The 15,341-nt window shown below is 37.2% G+C and overlaps 2 protein-coding genes across 9 annotated transcripts in view; both read left to right on the top strand.

Annotated features, from left to right (window-relative positions):
* The window catches only part of Rad51c (RAD51 paralog C), a 36,665-nt gene extending 31,191 nt beyond the window's left edge, over positions 1 to 5,474 (top strand). For 4 of the 5 annotated variants that reach the window (XM_005321571.5, XM_005321570.5, XM_021724075.3 and 1 more), the window contains one exon: positions 775 to 5,474. In XM_005321571.5, coding sequence (XP_005321628.2) covers positions 775 to 858 — 84 coding nt within the window. In that variant the 3' untranslated portion in view covers positions 859 to 5,474. The remainder of the gene's footprint in view (positions 1 to 774) is intronic. The other variant, XR_005726393.2, reaches the window with a different exon arrangement.
* An 8,042-nt stretch (positions 5,475 to 13,516) lies between these two features.
* The window catches only part of Ppm1e (protein phosphatase, Mg2+/Mn2+ dependent 1E), a 144,686-nt gene continuing 142,861 nt past the window's right edge, over positions 13,517 to 15,341 (top strand). For 2 of the 4 annotated variants that reach the window (XM_021724072.3, XM_078042330.1), the window contains exon 1: positions 13,517 to 14,152. In XM_021724072.3, the coding sequence (XP_021579747.2) occupies positions 13,695 to 14,152 (458 nt within the window). In that variant the 5' untranslated portion in view covers positions 13,517 to 13,694. The remainder of the gene's footprint in view (positions 14,153 to 15,341) is intronic. The other 2 variants (XM_005321567.4, XM_078042331.1) reach the window with 2 other exon arrangements.

Below are 15,341 nucleotides of genomic sequence, written 5' to 3' on the forward strand. Positions count from 1 at the left end.
GAGCCCAAGTATATCTTGGCATCTCATTTTTATAAGGACAAAAACAGAAGTGGAGATTCTGCAGCTGAATTAACCATTTAACTTTTGCACTACCCAGGTGCATTTGAAATAGCCTATTTGGAAAACTTTTTATTTTAGAAGTATTTAATTGTGAAAATAAATTTGTAAAGTACCTAAGAATTAGTACAAACTATTTCATGTTTTCCAACATAGCTACCTTAAAGTTTCTGAGAATTGTTCTTTAGAGAACTTCTGATTGTTCTTTAGAGAACTTTTGTTTTTGTTTTTAGGGTGCTTGGGAGCCTCACCACTGAGCTACATATACTTACAGTCCTAAAAAACATTTTTTTTTTAAGTACTGGGTATTGATCCCAGGGGCACTTAACCACTGAGCCTCATCACTAGCCCCTTTTAATATTTTATTTAGAGATGGGATGTCACTAAGTTGCTAGGGCCTCACTAAGTTGCTGAGGCTGATTTTGAACTTGCAATCCTTCTGTCTTGGCCTCCCAAGCTGCTGGGATTACAGGAGTGTTCCACTGTGCTTGGCCTAGAAGATATTTTTATAATGTAGTGTTTTTTCTGTATTTGTGGTAAATAAGTATTCAATATAATCCTGGCTTGGACCAGCCACAAGGCTTATCCTCTTCATTCACAATGGTTAATAAATTCTATCTCAAGAAAAAAAGTAGCTTTCACACTTAAAAATATTTATCTACCAGTCTTTATTTTAAATGTTCTTAAAACATGTTTGTATATTTTTTCATTTTTCAGCCTCAGGGATTTAGAGATGCTGTTGCCACAGAAGGTTCATCGAGTACCCGGAAAAGGTCACGAGAACCAGAGGAAGAACAGTAACCCAAAAACAAATCTACAATATACAAATATATTGATGTGAAATTCATTGTAGTATACTCATTACTTTAAAGTATAAACACAATAGCATGAATAAATCAGGATTATATGAAGTAAATGGGAAAAGTATTTAAGGAATGTGATTCTCTGAAAAATGTTTTCTAAAGCAGTGTTCTACAATTACATTTTGCTTTGGTTTCATTTTCAGTAGCATTCAGTAAGAGGTAACTTACATAGGTATTACATTTTCCAACTATGGAAAGCTACTCGCATGTGGCCGATCTGAATTTACTGTTCAGACTAGTATATTTTTTTTCCCAATTGCTTAGAAAAATCATAGGAATAAAGGATTTTTAAAATATTATTTGTTCTCTTTTTTTTCCAATTTTTTTAGTTTTTGATAGACTTTTATTTTATTTATTTATATATGGCGCTGAGAATTGAACCCTGTGCTCCACACGTGCCAAGCAATTACACTACCACTGAGCCCCAGCCCCAGCCCCCTTGTTCTCTTTAAATGAAGTTTTAATAATTCTTTAAAATAACCTGTTTTTTTTTTTTTTTACTGTAAAGTAAAAACCATGAGTCAGCATATCCTGTTCAGTTTTATGGGTAGGATGCAAATTTTAGAAGATCAATTGATTTTAATGAATTCAGTTCTAAAACCTAAGCCATTTGTTTAATTTTTGTTATTTAAAAATGTTACAGGAAACATTTTGATGCAGTTATCTAGAAATTATTTAAAACATTTTAGAGTAAGGTTATAAGCCTGCAATTATTTATTTTTACATTTTGAAGCATGATATTATTCATTCTAGAATTATAGATGTATTGACATTTTTCTTTGAATAATCTTAACCCTGTTTGAATAAATTAAAATTTTGGATTTTTGAGTGTTTTCCAAATCATATAAAAATGTCTGGTACTTGATTCTTAATATTTCTGAATACATTTACAAAATTTACTTTGTTTCCTATATAGAAAGAAAGAAAAAATTATTTTTTCTTTTGAATGTTGGGAGTCAAACCCATGCCCTTGCCCATGCTCGGCAAGTGCTCTACCACTGAGCCATGGTGCAGCTTCCTTAGCTCTTGTTTTGTTTTGGTACTGGGGATTAAACCTGTAGTGCTTTACCATTGAGCTACTTCCCCAGACCTTTTTGTTTTTTATTTGAAGACAGGGTCTTTCTGAGTTGCTTAGGGTCTCACTAAATTGTTAAAGCTGGCCTCAAACTTTTTTTTGGTACTAGGGATTACTTGGGGGCATTTAACCACTGAGCCATATCCCTAGCCCTTTTTTGTATTTTATTTAGAGACATGGCCTTGATAGTTTGCTGAAGCTGGCTTTGAACTCACAATCCTCCTGTCTCAGCCTCCTGAAACTCTAGGATCTTCAGTTTGTAAACTTTTCCCCTAGCATTTTCTGTTACTTGGTTTTAATTCATGATGTGAGTTTATATCTATTGTCCCCAGTTTATGAGCTTAGAAGTTTAGAAGTCTTACTTTCTGGCAGACCAGTGCTTCATGCAGGCTTTATCTTGTAGTTAGTAAGGTAAATTGAAAAGATGTATATTGCCTTACTCAATTTTATGCCATTGCTATGATCATCCTTTCTGGTGATTTTTTTTAACATACATAAATATAAAGGTTCATGGGGATAAGTGTTATTGTGAAGTAGTGGAAACTAAGAGGTGGGGCCTAGTGAGAGATTTTTTTTTTTTAACATCAAGGATTGAACCCAGAGCCACATATGTAATTTTTTTAAATTTATTTTTTAGATTTAGATGGGTACAATATCTTTATTTTTATGTGGTGCTGAGGATCGAACCCAGTACCTCACACATGCTAGGCGAGCACTTTACCACTTGAGCCACAACCCCAGCCCTGGCCTTTTATATTTTTGAGACAAGTTTTCATTAAGTTGTTCAGGTCCTCACTGAGTTGCTATTTGAACTTGAAGTCCTCCTGCTTTAGCCTCTTGAGCCACTGGGATTATACGTGTATGCCACTGTACCTGCCATAGTAAGAGATCTTTATGTTATTGAAGAGATGCCCCAAAGGGATTTGGGATCCCAGTTTCTCCTTTTTTTCCTCTTTTATTTCCTGACCATGAGCTGTGCAGTTTTGCTCTGCCAGTTTTGCTCTTGCCATTGCCATCCAGCACCCCCATTGGAGATCTAAAATAAATGGGTCCTCCTGATCATGGACTAGAACCTCCGAAACTGTGTGCCAAAACAAACTTTTTTTTTTTTTTAATAAGTCGCTTATCTCAGGAGTTTGTTATAGTGATGGAAAGCTAACATAAATACATTTGCACACATACATAGAAAACATTTTCATTGTTCTTTTTAAAAATATTAGTTTAGTATATTATCATTTCTTGGCTATAGTTAATACAACACAGGCTGTTTAATACAGTCTACTTTAAAAATTATTCATTCTGGGTTTGAGGTTGTGGCTCAGTGGTAGAATGCTTGCCTGCATATATGAGGCACTGGGTTCGATCCTCAGCACCACATAAAAATCAGTAAATAAAATGAAGGTATTGTGTTCATCTACAACTAAAAAACATTTTTTAAAAATTATTTATTCTGGAAAGAATAAGTACTCTAAATTTTGCTTTTTGAGAAACCCTTTCTACATTTATATACTTGGAAAATCAGTTTGATTCCAAGTAAATTATTGAAGGTATAGTATATAATAAAATATAGAGGTTAAAGGCTCACATAGGGCTGGGGCTGGAGCATGTGTGAGGCACTGGGCTTAATTCTTAGTACCACATAAAAATAAGTAAAATAAAGGCATTATGTCCATCTACAATTATAAAAAAAAATTAATTAAAAAGATTCACATAATTCAGGGTTTTGTTTTGTTTAGGACAGAGCTTAACATTTCAAATGCAGATAGAGATCTATATTGCTGGATAAAACAGAAATTATCCCACCATCATCTTTCATCATAAATTTAAGTTTTTTCAAATGTACTTTGTGTGTGTGTGTGTGTGTGTGGTGGGGATATATGTTTATACAGTGCTTTGTTGTTATTACTTTTTATTATTTGTTTTTAGGTGTTGATGGACCTTTATTTTATTCACTTATGTATATGTGGTGCTGAGAATCAAACCTAGGGCCTCTCACATGCTAGGCAAGTACTCTACCACTGAGCCACAACTCCAGCTCAATATATATTGCTTTATTATTTATGAAGCACTTTTACATCATTGTTTTAACATTTTTATAAGATAGATGTGATAGTTTGTCCTATCTGCTTTTTTCCTTTCTTCTTTACATCTGTCCATCAATGCTTAACACATTTAACTACTACTTATTGAATATTTCAAATAAGATTTCTACTTTTTTTAATATTTATTTTTTAGTTATAGGTGGACACAATATCTTTATTTTTTAAATGTACACCTAATTTGCATTAGTTATGTTCTTGGTGTAATGCAACCATCACCAGTATTTCCAAAACTTTTTATCGCCCCTAAACAGAAACTAAACCTATTAGGTAATAATTCTTCATTCTTCTTTCCTCCAGTTCCTGGTAATCATTTTCTGTTTTTATGAATTTGCTAAATTCAAATACTTCATTTAAGTGGAATCATATAATAATTTTTCTTTTGTCTCCAGTCTATTTCATTCTGCATGATTTTAAGCTTCGTCCATATTGTGGCATTCCTATTTATGGTTAAATGGTATTCCATTTTATGTATACACTATATTTTATATATTTCATCTGTTGCTAGACATTTGGATTATTTCTAAAATGTTTTAGTAGTTTATAAGTTTTTATAAAATAATACCTGTTTTGTTTTCTGAAACTTATGGACTTTCATTGCTAACCAGGTTTAGGGTAGGTAGCTGATTTAGCTTTGGAATATTTAATTTAATCATAGTCCATTTTCATTCTGTAGTTATTTTTTATTTTTCCTTTAGTTATTGTTTTTTTATTTTTCTTAGTAGCGTTTTTACTAAAATATTTGCATCTTGATAAAATTATAGTATAATGTGACAGAAAGATCATAAGAATAGATTTACAAGACTTGCATTCTAATTCCAGTTGAGACATTAACAAGTCATGTCAATTTTGGCATCTTTATTTTGTCATGTCTTTATCTTATTTACAAGCAAGCTAGGACCAAGTGATTGCTTAATTTCATTGGTCTAAATTCTGTGGTTTCTATTTCTGTAGAGGTATTATTAAATATTTACTTTAAATGATCAATACTGAAAATATTGAAAAGAGTCCAGTATAAATACATTTTTATACTTAGGTTCCCATTGTAAGACATTGAATTTCAGTTTTGAGATGCAAAGTTGAAATATTCTGTTGTTTAAAAAAAAACAGTTGCAGAAGAGAGGCTGGCTGTTCATAATATGTATTTTTAGTTAACATCAGTGCCTAAATTTACTGTTACTGTTAAAATTTACAGAACATTTTGCTCCCTCAGAACTGATTTTGGCATAAAATATGTTGACAAGATTTCATGTATTTTTGACCACAGTATATTCCTTTGCCTCTTTTCCAATTTTGTTCACCATTGACATATGCCCTTCTGTGTTTCAACTATCCATTTGATTCTCATTATGTGTAGTAAAATGTGAGTTTTTAAACATACCATTACTCTGTGATTTTATGTTTTACTTATTCTGTGAGGATATAAAAGTTGGGTTCCCTCAGAAGGGTTTGGGAACTCACAGAAATTGTATTCTTTTTTTTTTTTTTTTAAGAGAGAGTGAGAGAGGAGAGAGAGAGAGAGAGAGAGAGAGAGAGAGAATTTTTAATATTTATTTTTTAGTTCTCGGCGGACACAACATCTTTGTTGGTATGTGGTGCTGAGGACCGAACCTGGGCCGCACGCATGCCAGGCGAGCGCGCTACCGCTTGAGCCACATCCCCAGCCCCCACAGAAATTGTATTCTAACCTATTTTCAAAATTAAAAACTACAAGATAAAAGACAAAGGCCAATAGCCATATAATATAAAGAAAATTTGTATCAAGAAGTCTTGTCAATCAAGGCTCAGAGAAAAACTAATCGATTACATACACAACTGATCTAATGATAGAAAGTCTACCAGTTCTTTTGGTTTTGGTACTGGTTGAACCCCAGAGCCCTTAAGCCACATCCCCAGCCCTTTTTTTCATTTATTTTAAAGTTGTCATTGGACCTTTTTTATTTATTTATATTTTTTAAATACTTACTTTTTAGTTGTATACAATACCTTTATTTTTTTAATTTATTTTTAAGTGGTGCTAAGGATTGAACCCAGGGCCTCGCATGTGCTAGGCGAGCACTGTACCGCTGAGCCACAACTCCAGCCCCTGGACTTTTAATTTTATTTATATGTAGTGCTGAGAATTGAACCTAGTGCCTCACACATGCTAGGCAAGTACTCTCCCATTGAACTACAACCCCCAGCCCTTATTTTTCATTTTGAAACAGCGTCTCACTAAGTTACTGAGGTTGGCCTTGAACTTGCCATCCTCCTGCCTCAGCCTCCAAAGCTGTTTTTTTTTTTTTTTTAAAGAGAGAATTTTTTAATATTTATTGTTTTTAGTTTTCGGCGGACAAAACATCTTTGTTTGTATATGGTGCTGAGCATCGAACCCAGGCCGCACGCATGCCAGGCGAGCACGCTACCACTTGAGCCACATCCCCAGCCCTCCTGAGCTGTTTTGATTATAGGTATGCAACATCACACCCAGTTCTATTTTCAATTTAACACTCACATCTTAAATTTTAACATAATACTATTCTGCACTTTTCTTTTTTGTATCAGCAATTGTTGAATTTTCTCAATTAAAATATCACTGAATGGCATTTTATTGAATGATTACTATTATTTAATCACTTTTATGAGGTTGGATATTGAGATTCATTTTTTTTTTTTAAAGAGAGAGAGAATTATTTATTTATTTATTTATTTTAGTTTTCAGCGGATACAACATCTTTGTTTGTACGTGGTGCTGAGGATCGAACCCGGGCCACACGCATTCCAGGCGAGTGCGCTACTGCTTGAGCCACATCCCCAGCCCTTGAGATTCATTTTTTTAATAAAGACATAAGGAACTGTTCAGAATGTATATGCATTTATAATTTTGACAGATGTTACCAAATTGTCCTCCTGAGACATTGCCAGTTTATACTTCCACCAGTGATTTTTGAGAGTGGCCTCACTTTTTTTTTTTCTTGTAGTTGTAGATGGACATCATGCCTTTATTTTATTTGCTTATTTTTGTACATAGTGCTAAGGATTGAAACCAGTGTCTCACACATGCTATGTAAGCGCTCTGCCACTGAGCCCCAGCCCCAGCCCAAGAGTGGCCTCACTCTTGATGAGACATTATTTTTGTTTTTTTTTTTGCCAGCTTGATAGTTTTTAAATGACATCTCATATTGTGATTTTACATTTTTTTAGTTGTATAAAAACTATCCTGACTTGATGCCATTAAATATTTAATCGTAACCAAGTGTTATTCTATGTAAATTATCAACTGGTTAATAATTGGATTTCCCAGTTAAAGGCAGATCAGTGCAAATGTCTGGTCTCCTTTGAATTAATAGTTCTCACTGTAAAGTAATAGCTGTCATTGTGGTTTTTATGTATTGGTTTTATGTATTATAATAGTTAATATCCATACATGTTTCTGAGCCTCCAAGTCCAACTTGCTGAACTTTGTCATAAATTCATTAATGTAAAAGTTTGGTAGTTCCTTAGCACTCCTGCCATCAGGAGGTGGAGTATATTATGTTCTCTTGAATTTAAAAGAGGCCTAGTTACTGTTTTGACTAATAGAGTAACATAAAAGTAATGATATTGATTTATGATACTAGGTCATAAAAAGCTATGTATCTTATGTCTTATTGATGGGAACACTCACTTTTGAAGCCCAAGCCACCATATAATAAATGTGACTACCCCAAGCCATCATGTTGGAGATATTATGTGTAGACATTACAATTGACAATCCTCACTGAGCTCTTGGCCATCAGCTAGTATCAACTGCCAGTTTAGCAACGCAATCAAATTAATATCTTGAAAAAATACTTACATGTTAATCATGTAACTCACTGATTGTTTACTCACTGTTTTTTTAATGAAAAATTTATAATGTGAGTAAGTCATCTTGGACATCATGCCCAGTTGAGGCTCCAGATACTCTATCCCAACTACTATCTGATTGTAAACTCCTGAGACCTGCATGTGAGAATCACCTAGTTGAGCCCAGTCAACCTACAGGGTTATGAAACATAGTATAGTTTTGTAGTTACTCAGATTTGGGATAGTTTGTCTTATACCAGTAGGTAACTGGCATAGCCACCTGAGAGCCTCTCTGATGGATCTTACCAAATTGTATCTTCAGGTGCTTTCTGAGAATTTCAGATCTTTATTCTCACAAATACCATTCTTTCCTGTACTGTCATTATGTTCCATTGCCCAACTGATTCCAGCCTTTAATCTCTTCTTCAATTCATCCTGCATTCATCTGAAGGAATATTTGCTTATTTATATATTTATTTTTTACAGCTCCTTGAGAGTAGTCTTGAACTTACAATCCTCTTGCCTCAGCCTCCTGAAGTGCTGGGATTATAGCCATGTGCTACCATGCCTGGCTTAAATTTTCTTAAAACAGTTTTTTTTTATCTTTGTTTCTTTCCAATTCAGTACCCTGAAACAATAATTATAATTCTGTCTCCCTAAATATAATTTTGAATCTTTGCCCATAGACTTTGTATCATATAGTCTTAACATTATTGGCCTGTATTTCCAGAAATTAAAAAATTCCAGAATTTTTATATAACAATTTTAAATATTTGAGAAAAAATTTTACGTGTGAAAGACCCAAGTGTTTTGCATACATATTTTGATTTGCTGCCTTTGTGCAAATAACTGATGTATTGTTATTTGGTATATAGATTCATCAATTTTTTTTTTGGTTGGGGGTACAAGGGATTGAACCCAGGGGTGCTTTGCCACTGAGCAACCTTATTTTATTTTGAGACAGTTTTGCCAAGTTACCAGGGCAGGCCTCAAACTTGGGTTCCTCCTTCTTTAGCTTCCTGAGTTGCTAGGATTTCAGGTATGCACTATTATGACCAGTTGAGTCTCATCAAATCTTAATCCTCATCTTGCAGAATTGTTGGAAACCATGTGTGCTGTATTGGTGCCAGATATGTCATTTATAGATTACTCCTTCACAAGGCTGCAAATCACTTCATATGCCCAAATCATTTCCTTTCTGGAAATGATACATTATGTCAGCATGGTTACCATGTGTGGTAATTGATAATGTCTGTGCCACATGGCTTACTTCTACCCTTGTCCAACACAGCTCTTCTACCACCTATGATTACCATATGTTACCGCACTCTAGGTTAATGGAATCATTTCCATCTTCCCTTCTAGTCACAAATGTCATTATGGCTCAAATCCATCAGCTCAACTAAGAATAAAGTATTCATTACTACCTAAGCATGGAAAACACCTTTGTGAACAGTTTTCACATTTAGTTGCCTGTTAAATTTTTATTTAAAAAAGCAGCTGGGTTTTTGTTTTCATTTGCTCTAGTCATCTGCTGACTAGAATAGGGAGATGATCAATATCATTCTGAATGCTTACATATATTTATTCTACGTAAAAAATAATTAAAAATTAGGTGATAATAAAGGTAAATTTTTACCAACATTTTCTGATTTTTATAAAGTGAAAACTAGTAGCAAAATATTGACATTTTTTCAGTCAGTTCACCTTAGAAAAGTCATTCATTATATCCATTAACTTTTTTGTTGTTGTTGTTTCTTTTTTTTGTTTGTTTTTGGTGCTGGGGATTGAACCGTGGGCCTAGTTCATTTGAGGGAAGCAGTCTACCAACTGAGATATCTCCCCAGCTCTTAGAAAAGTCATTCATTATAGAAGGAACATGTCATATGTTAGCCATTTATGGTACCATCATCAAATTACCATCAACCCTTGCTGCCTTCCTCTTTTGTAAGGATATCATAAAAAGTACAAAAATAGTTTTTATTGTTCAAACAACTACATAAGATAATAAAAATTGTTATTTTTTTTAGTTATAGTTGGACACAGTACCTCTATTTTATTTATTTATTTTTTTGTGGCCTTGAGGATCGAACCCAATGCCTCGCACGTATTAGGCGAGGACTCTACCACTGAGCCACAACCCCAGCCCCAAGAAAAAGCGTTATTAATGGTTAAAACTTTAAGGAAAAGGTTAGAAATTAGTGAAATTTAGTACATGTGGACCTATTAATACTGGAAGAGATCTTTAATTTTTGAACAGTTGCCTGTAATTTGATCATATTATCCAGCAATAGAAAAGTAATAAATTATAGCAGTGATGTTTTTTCAAGTAAGTAGGGATGATTTAAAAATTATATTATTGTTGGGTGTGGTTGTGCACACTTGTAATCCCAGCAACTCAGGAGGCTGAGGCTGAGGCAGTATGATTGCAAGTTAGAGGTGAGCCTTAGCAACTTAGACTGTGTCAAAAATTTTCAAAAGTTAGGGATATAGCTCAATGGTAGAGCACCCCTAGGTTTAATCCCCAATATGACAAAAACAAAAAAACGCACCATATACAATTGATTTGGGAATTAGAGCAGGAAGTTTCCAATTTAAAACATTTCTATTTGCTCAGTTGGTTTTTCAGTGGCCAGATAGATATTTTGTTGCTCTCTACTAATCAGTTTGACCACAGTTTTTTTTTTTTTTTTTTTTTGGTACTGGGGTACTAAACACTCCAGGGGTGCTTACCACTGAGTGACATCCCTAGCCCTTTCGATTTTCAGAGATGGTCTCCTAAATTGCTAAGAGCCTCAACCTCTGGAGGTTCTGGGATTAATACAACTAGCTAAATTAATATTTTTAAAGTGATATATTAGTTATCCTTCAGTTTGTTTTTGTGGAGGTAGAGGTTGAACCCAGGGTCTCATGCATGCTAAGCAAGCATTCTGCTACTGAGCTGTACCCCAATCTTCCTCCTTCAGTTTTCAAATATGGATTTTAAAATACACATTTTTATATTTCTACTTCACATTTATCATTAGGCCTAGCCTTAAAATATTTGCATAGGCATTGATCTGTAGGCCACTGGACATGAGTATATGTGTTTTAATGTAACTTAAAAATATAAAACTCCAGTATTTTAAAACATTTAAGTTACTACTTGAGACATGGTTTTAGCTTCATATCAATGCTTTTTGCAATTAGCAACATGAAAATTGAGGGGACTTTTGAAAATAGTATTTCTGTTTTTGCTTATAAACAGATAAAACAAGCTTTTAATTTTTTTTAATTTTAAATTTTTGAACTAGAGATTGAACCCAGGGGCACTCAACTACTGAGCCACATCCCAAGCCCTTTTAATTTTTATTTTGAGACAGGGTCTCGCTAGGTTGCTTAGGGCCTTGCTAAGTTGCCGAGGCTGGCTTTGAACTTGTGATCCTCCTGTGTCAGCCTCCCGAGTCACTGGCATTACAGCCACCCAGTCCCACAAGACTTCTTGATAGTGGTAAAATTATCCTACATAGCTGCTCTTAGATCCTAGCACTGTTTTCAGGAATCTTCGAGCAAAGCTGCTTTGTCAAATGGATGCAACAGGATCCATATCCATCTTTGTGAAGGAATATCTTTTAAGGCAAACACGCCTCTCATTTTTAGTAATGAAGAGATGTGGGCTTTTTCTTTTACTCTTAGAAGTAATGTTTCACCAACATATATCATTTCCCTTTGATATGTGGGTTGACTCATAAGATTAATGTCACAAATGTCATCTAGATGAGGGAGGCAACTACATTAGGAAGCAGGAAGGTGTAGTTTGATATGAATTGTTACAGTTGACAGCTATGTACTCTTGAACTGAATGTCATTATGTCAAATTCTGAGATATTAACAGTGGTTGGAATGTAAAACTGTGGACATTTAGGTTTGCAGCCTAAAAAGTTTTGTCAATCTTTCCTAGACATTTGAAATGGAAATGAACAGGTGGATTGAAAACAAAGACAAATGAGTTTAAAGGCTTTCTTGGCATCTCACAGAGAAGTTGCTTTACACTGGTGATGTTTTAAACAAAACACACATAAATACATTTAGCATGTCTGGAAACAGACTTATTGGGTCTTTCCATCTACCTTTAAAAATAAATATAGAGAACTCAAGTGCATTACTCACTGTATACTTTGTATCATAAATTTAATCTCAAGCTAGGAAAAAGCATGGAACTCTATTTTACATGATGCCATAATGTACATTAGTGAGCTCAACCCACTTAATCTTAAAATAACAGCATCAGGTCAGGGATTTAGAATACAGTATTACATGAAAACAGTTGGCAAGGAGACTCCTCCTTCTGCCATTAATAACTGACTGAAAATGGTATTTCAGACCCTAAATCCAACTGAAACCCAGAAACAATAAATGGAGTGGATGAGGTGGATAATTTGTGAGACCATGTTTTTCAAAGTAGAGAAAGAACTACTGTTAGCTGAATTATATGTTGCCATGGACATGGAAGTATGCAGTAATGATGCTATCATCTATACAGCTGTATAACAGCACAGCTTCTCCCTCTTCCACCCCCCTCAGTAAGGCTTGAAAATAATAGGTTTGTGTGTAGTTTGGTAAGAAAATTAGAATCATTTAAAGTAGTTTCAGTTCCAACTTAAGAAAAAAGGAGGGGATGGGGAAGAACAAACAAAATATAAAAATACATATTATGTAAAACAGTGTAATATACATTATGCAGTAACTGAAGAGGGGCATCTTGGTGTGATAGAAAAGCAATGGGTGAAATCAATCATGATTGAGTCCATGTTGCATCACTTGCTTGTGACCTTGAGCAAAGTCACCATGTCTTCAAGGCTTGGTTTCCTCATCTATAAAAAAAGAATCATAATGGTAATGTCTTCCACCTCAAAGGAGTGTGTTAAGGATTAAAGGGATGAAAACAACTTACTAACTGCAAAGCCCTATACAGATAAGGCAAATATGGACACCATGCCCTATTGACTTTTCAGAGAAAAGGGGTCTAAAAGGCATTGTAAATTAACGAACGATCTAATTCTAATGCCATAGCTAAAAGTTTTGAGACTTAGAGCAACTAAGTTACTATCTTCATTTTCATTTTCATTGTTTTTGAGCAAAGAGGATAACAACACAGAATCAAATGAGAAAGCTTGTGCAAAGTAAGCTACAACTTCTTAGGTATTCCTGGGGCCCCATCTTCTCCCTACTTGATCAGTGACTGTCATCAACAAAAGGTGTTCACAATGTGGTGGTATCTGGAACGAATAAGGAAAAACTGAAGTAAATGCAATTCAAGTGGGAACCAACAGCTAGATTTGGAGACATCTTAGTTCACTCTTAAAGTGAGGCAAGGGTCTCCAATCAATAAAAACAAAAGAGTTGGACAGCAAACACATCCAGTGTCCTTATTGACTCGGCGGGCTAGACGGGAGGGACCCTGAAATTCTTAATTAGAACCGGTTGCCATGGCGACAGTCTCTAGGCAGCGTGGGCTGAGCTCTCCGTAGGGATAGAGGGTGGGCCGCCGCTGGACCCTGCGCGCGCTCGCCACCAACTTTCCCTCCAGACCTGAGAGGGGCGGCGCGCTCCGCCCCCGCCCCCGGGCCGCGCACGTCCACGCTCGGCGGCGCGCACGCCTGCGGGAGCCCTCTCCAGGCAACCTGGTGCTGATCGCTCGTGCCGGTGCGGCCGTTAAACGTCGTAGCGGGAGCCTGAGGCTCAAAAGCAGCCCCCTCCCCTTCTTGGGTTTCCTTCACTCCCTTCCCGGCCGGTCTCGGGGCATGAACAGCGATGGCCGGCTGCAGCCCAGAAGAGAAAACTTACCGGCGCTTCCTGGAGCTATTCCTGGGCGAGTTTCGTGGTCCTTGCGGCGGGGGCGAGCCAGAGCCTGAACCCGAGTCTGAGCCCGAACCTGAACTGGTAGCAGCTGAGGCGGCCGAAGCTTCGGTCGAGGATCCCGGGGAGGAGTCGGCCACGGTAAACGCAACGGAGGAGGGAGAACCGGAGCAAGACCCAGAGCCCGAAGAGGAGGCGGTTGAGGAGGAGGCGGAGGCGGTGGCGGCGGCTGAGGGCGAGGAGGAGGAGGAGGAGGAGGAGGAGGCAGCCCCGGGGCACTCGGCCGTGCAACCGCCGCCGCAGCCCCAGCTGCCGCCGCTGCCCCCGCTCCCGCGACCGCTGTCGGAGCGCATCACCCGTGAGGAGGTGGAGGGCGAGAGCCTGGACCTGTGCCTGCAGCAGCTCTACAAATAGTTAAGTAGCGGGGCTCAACTGGGGTGGGCCCGCTGTGCCCGTCGCGCCGGCCTCGGACGAGGCTTCCTCTGTCTCTCAAATTGCTATCTTTTCTGTTCAATCCCGAAACCTCAGCTACCGCCGCTGAAAACGCCCCCGCTGCTCGGACTCGGTCGGTGGGCTGCGAGCTGCCCACGCCTGCCTGGGTTCCTATGTCTCTTACCCGGTCCTGGAGGCGCTCTCCCGGCCCTCCCGCGGGCCTCTGGCCCCTTCTTCCCCCTTCGCCTCTGCTGCCAGCTTCTTGCTCCACTTCACACACCCTTTTCTGTTCTTGCCTCGGAAGGTCTTTTCTCCAATCTTGAGCCCTCTTATTCTCGGCTCCCTTCTTTCTGGAGGTTTCCTCCCATCTCAGTCTTTCCCCGGGTTGGGTTCCTGGTTTGGCTTTACAGAGGCGCGACTCCTTTCCAGGCTGATCTGCTAGGTGCCTCCTGCGTAACCGCAACAACAATGATAATACCGGCCCCATATCCAGATGAGGAGAGACTCGTAGATTTTCCGTTAGGCGCTCTATGTTGAAAGTGAGGAGCTCTTTAGATGGCTTAATACAAGGGAGCCTAGTATCTTAGTTGAGACATTTGTCAGCTCATAATTGAGGCGGGAGGTAAGGAAGCGTAAATAAAATTTTACCAAGCCAATCTTCAGGTGAAAGTCGTAATTCGTTAAAGTGGAAAAGGCAGGCTGGTTTGATAACACTGCAATTAGGTGTAGTATTTTCAGTTCATTAAGTAGATGGGGTGGGAGATGGGGGAAAGCAGATGGCTTAGCTACACAGATGAAAGTCTAAAATAGAAAGGTCAAGGCTTTGCCTTTCATCCTAATTCTGGTTTTCATAGGCTTGAAATAGAAACGATTTACAATTGCGTTTCTTTTAAATGGAATTGTTCTGAAATAATGACAGAGGAGAACACTAAGAAGTCTCTGAAACCATTGGTAAACCTGAGAGTTTTTTGCCATTCAGCTAATGGTTGTAATGAAAGGTGTTACTCTGACCATCCAAAAAGTTTACTACTGCCAGATGCATGGCAATTAAGTTCGAATTCACTTCTTGGATTTTCTCAAAAGCCTTAAATGAAAGAAGGATCTGGAATATAAACCTGTTTTGTCTTCATTCAGCCTAATAGACACCTGATCAAATCATTCTCCTCTTAA

Source organism: Ictidomys tridecemlineatus, chromosome 3, assembly GCF_052094955.1.
Source record: "Ictidomys tridecemlineatus isolate mIctTri1 chromosome 3, mIctTri1.hap1, whole genome shotgun sequence".
Lineage (NCBI taxonomy): Eukaryota > Metazoa > Chordata > Mammalia > Rodentia > Sciuridae > Ictidomys > Ictidomys tridecemlineatus.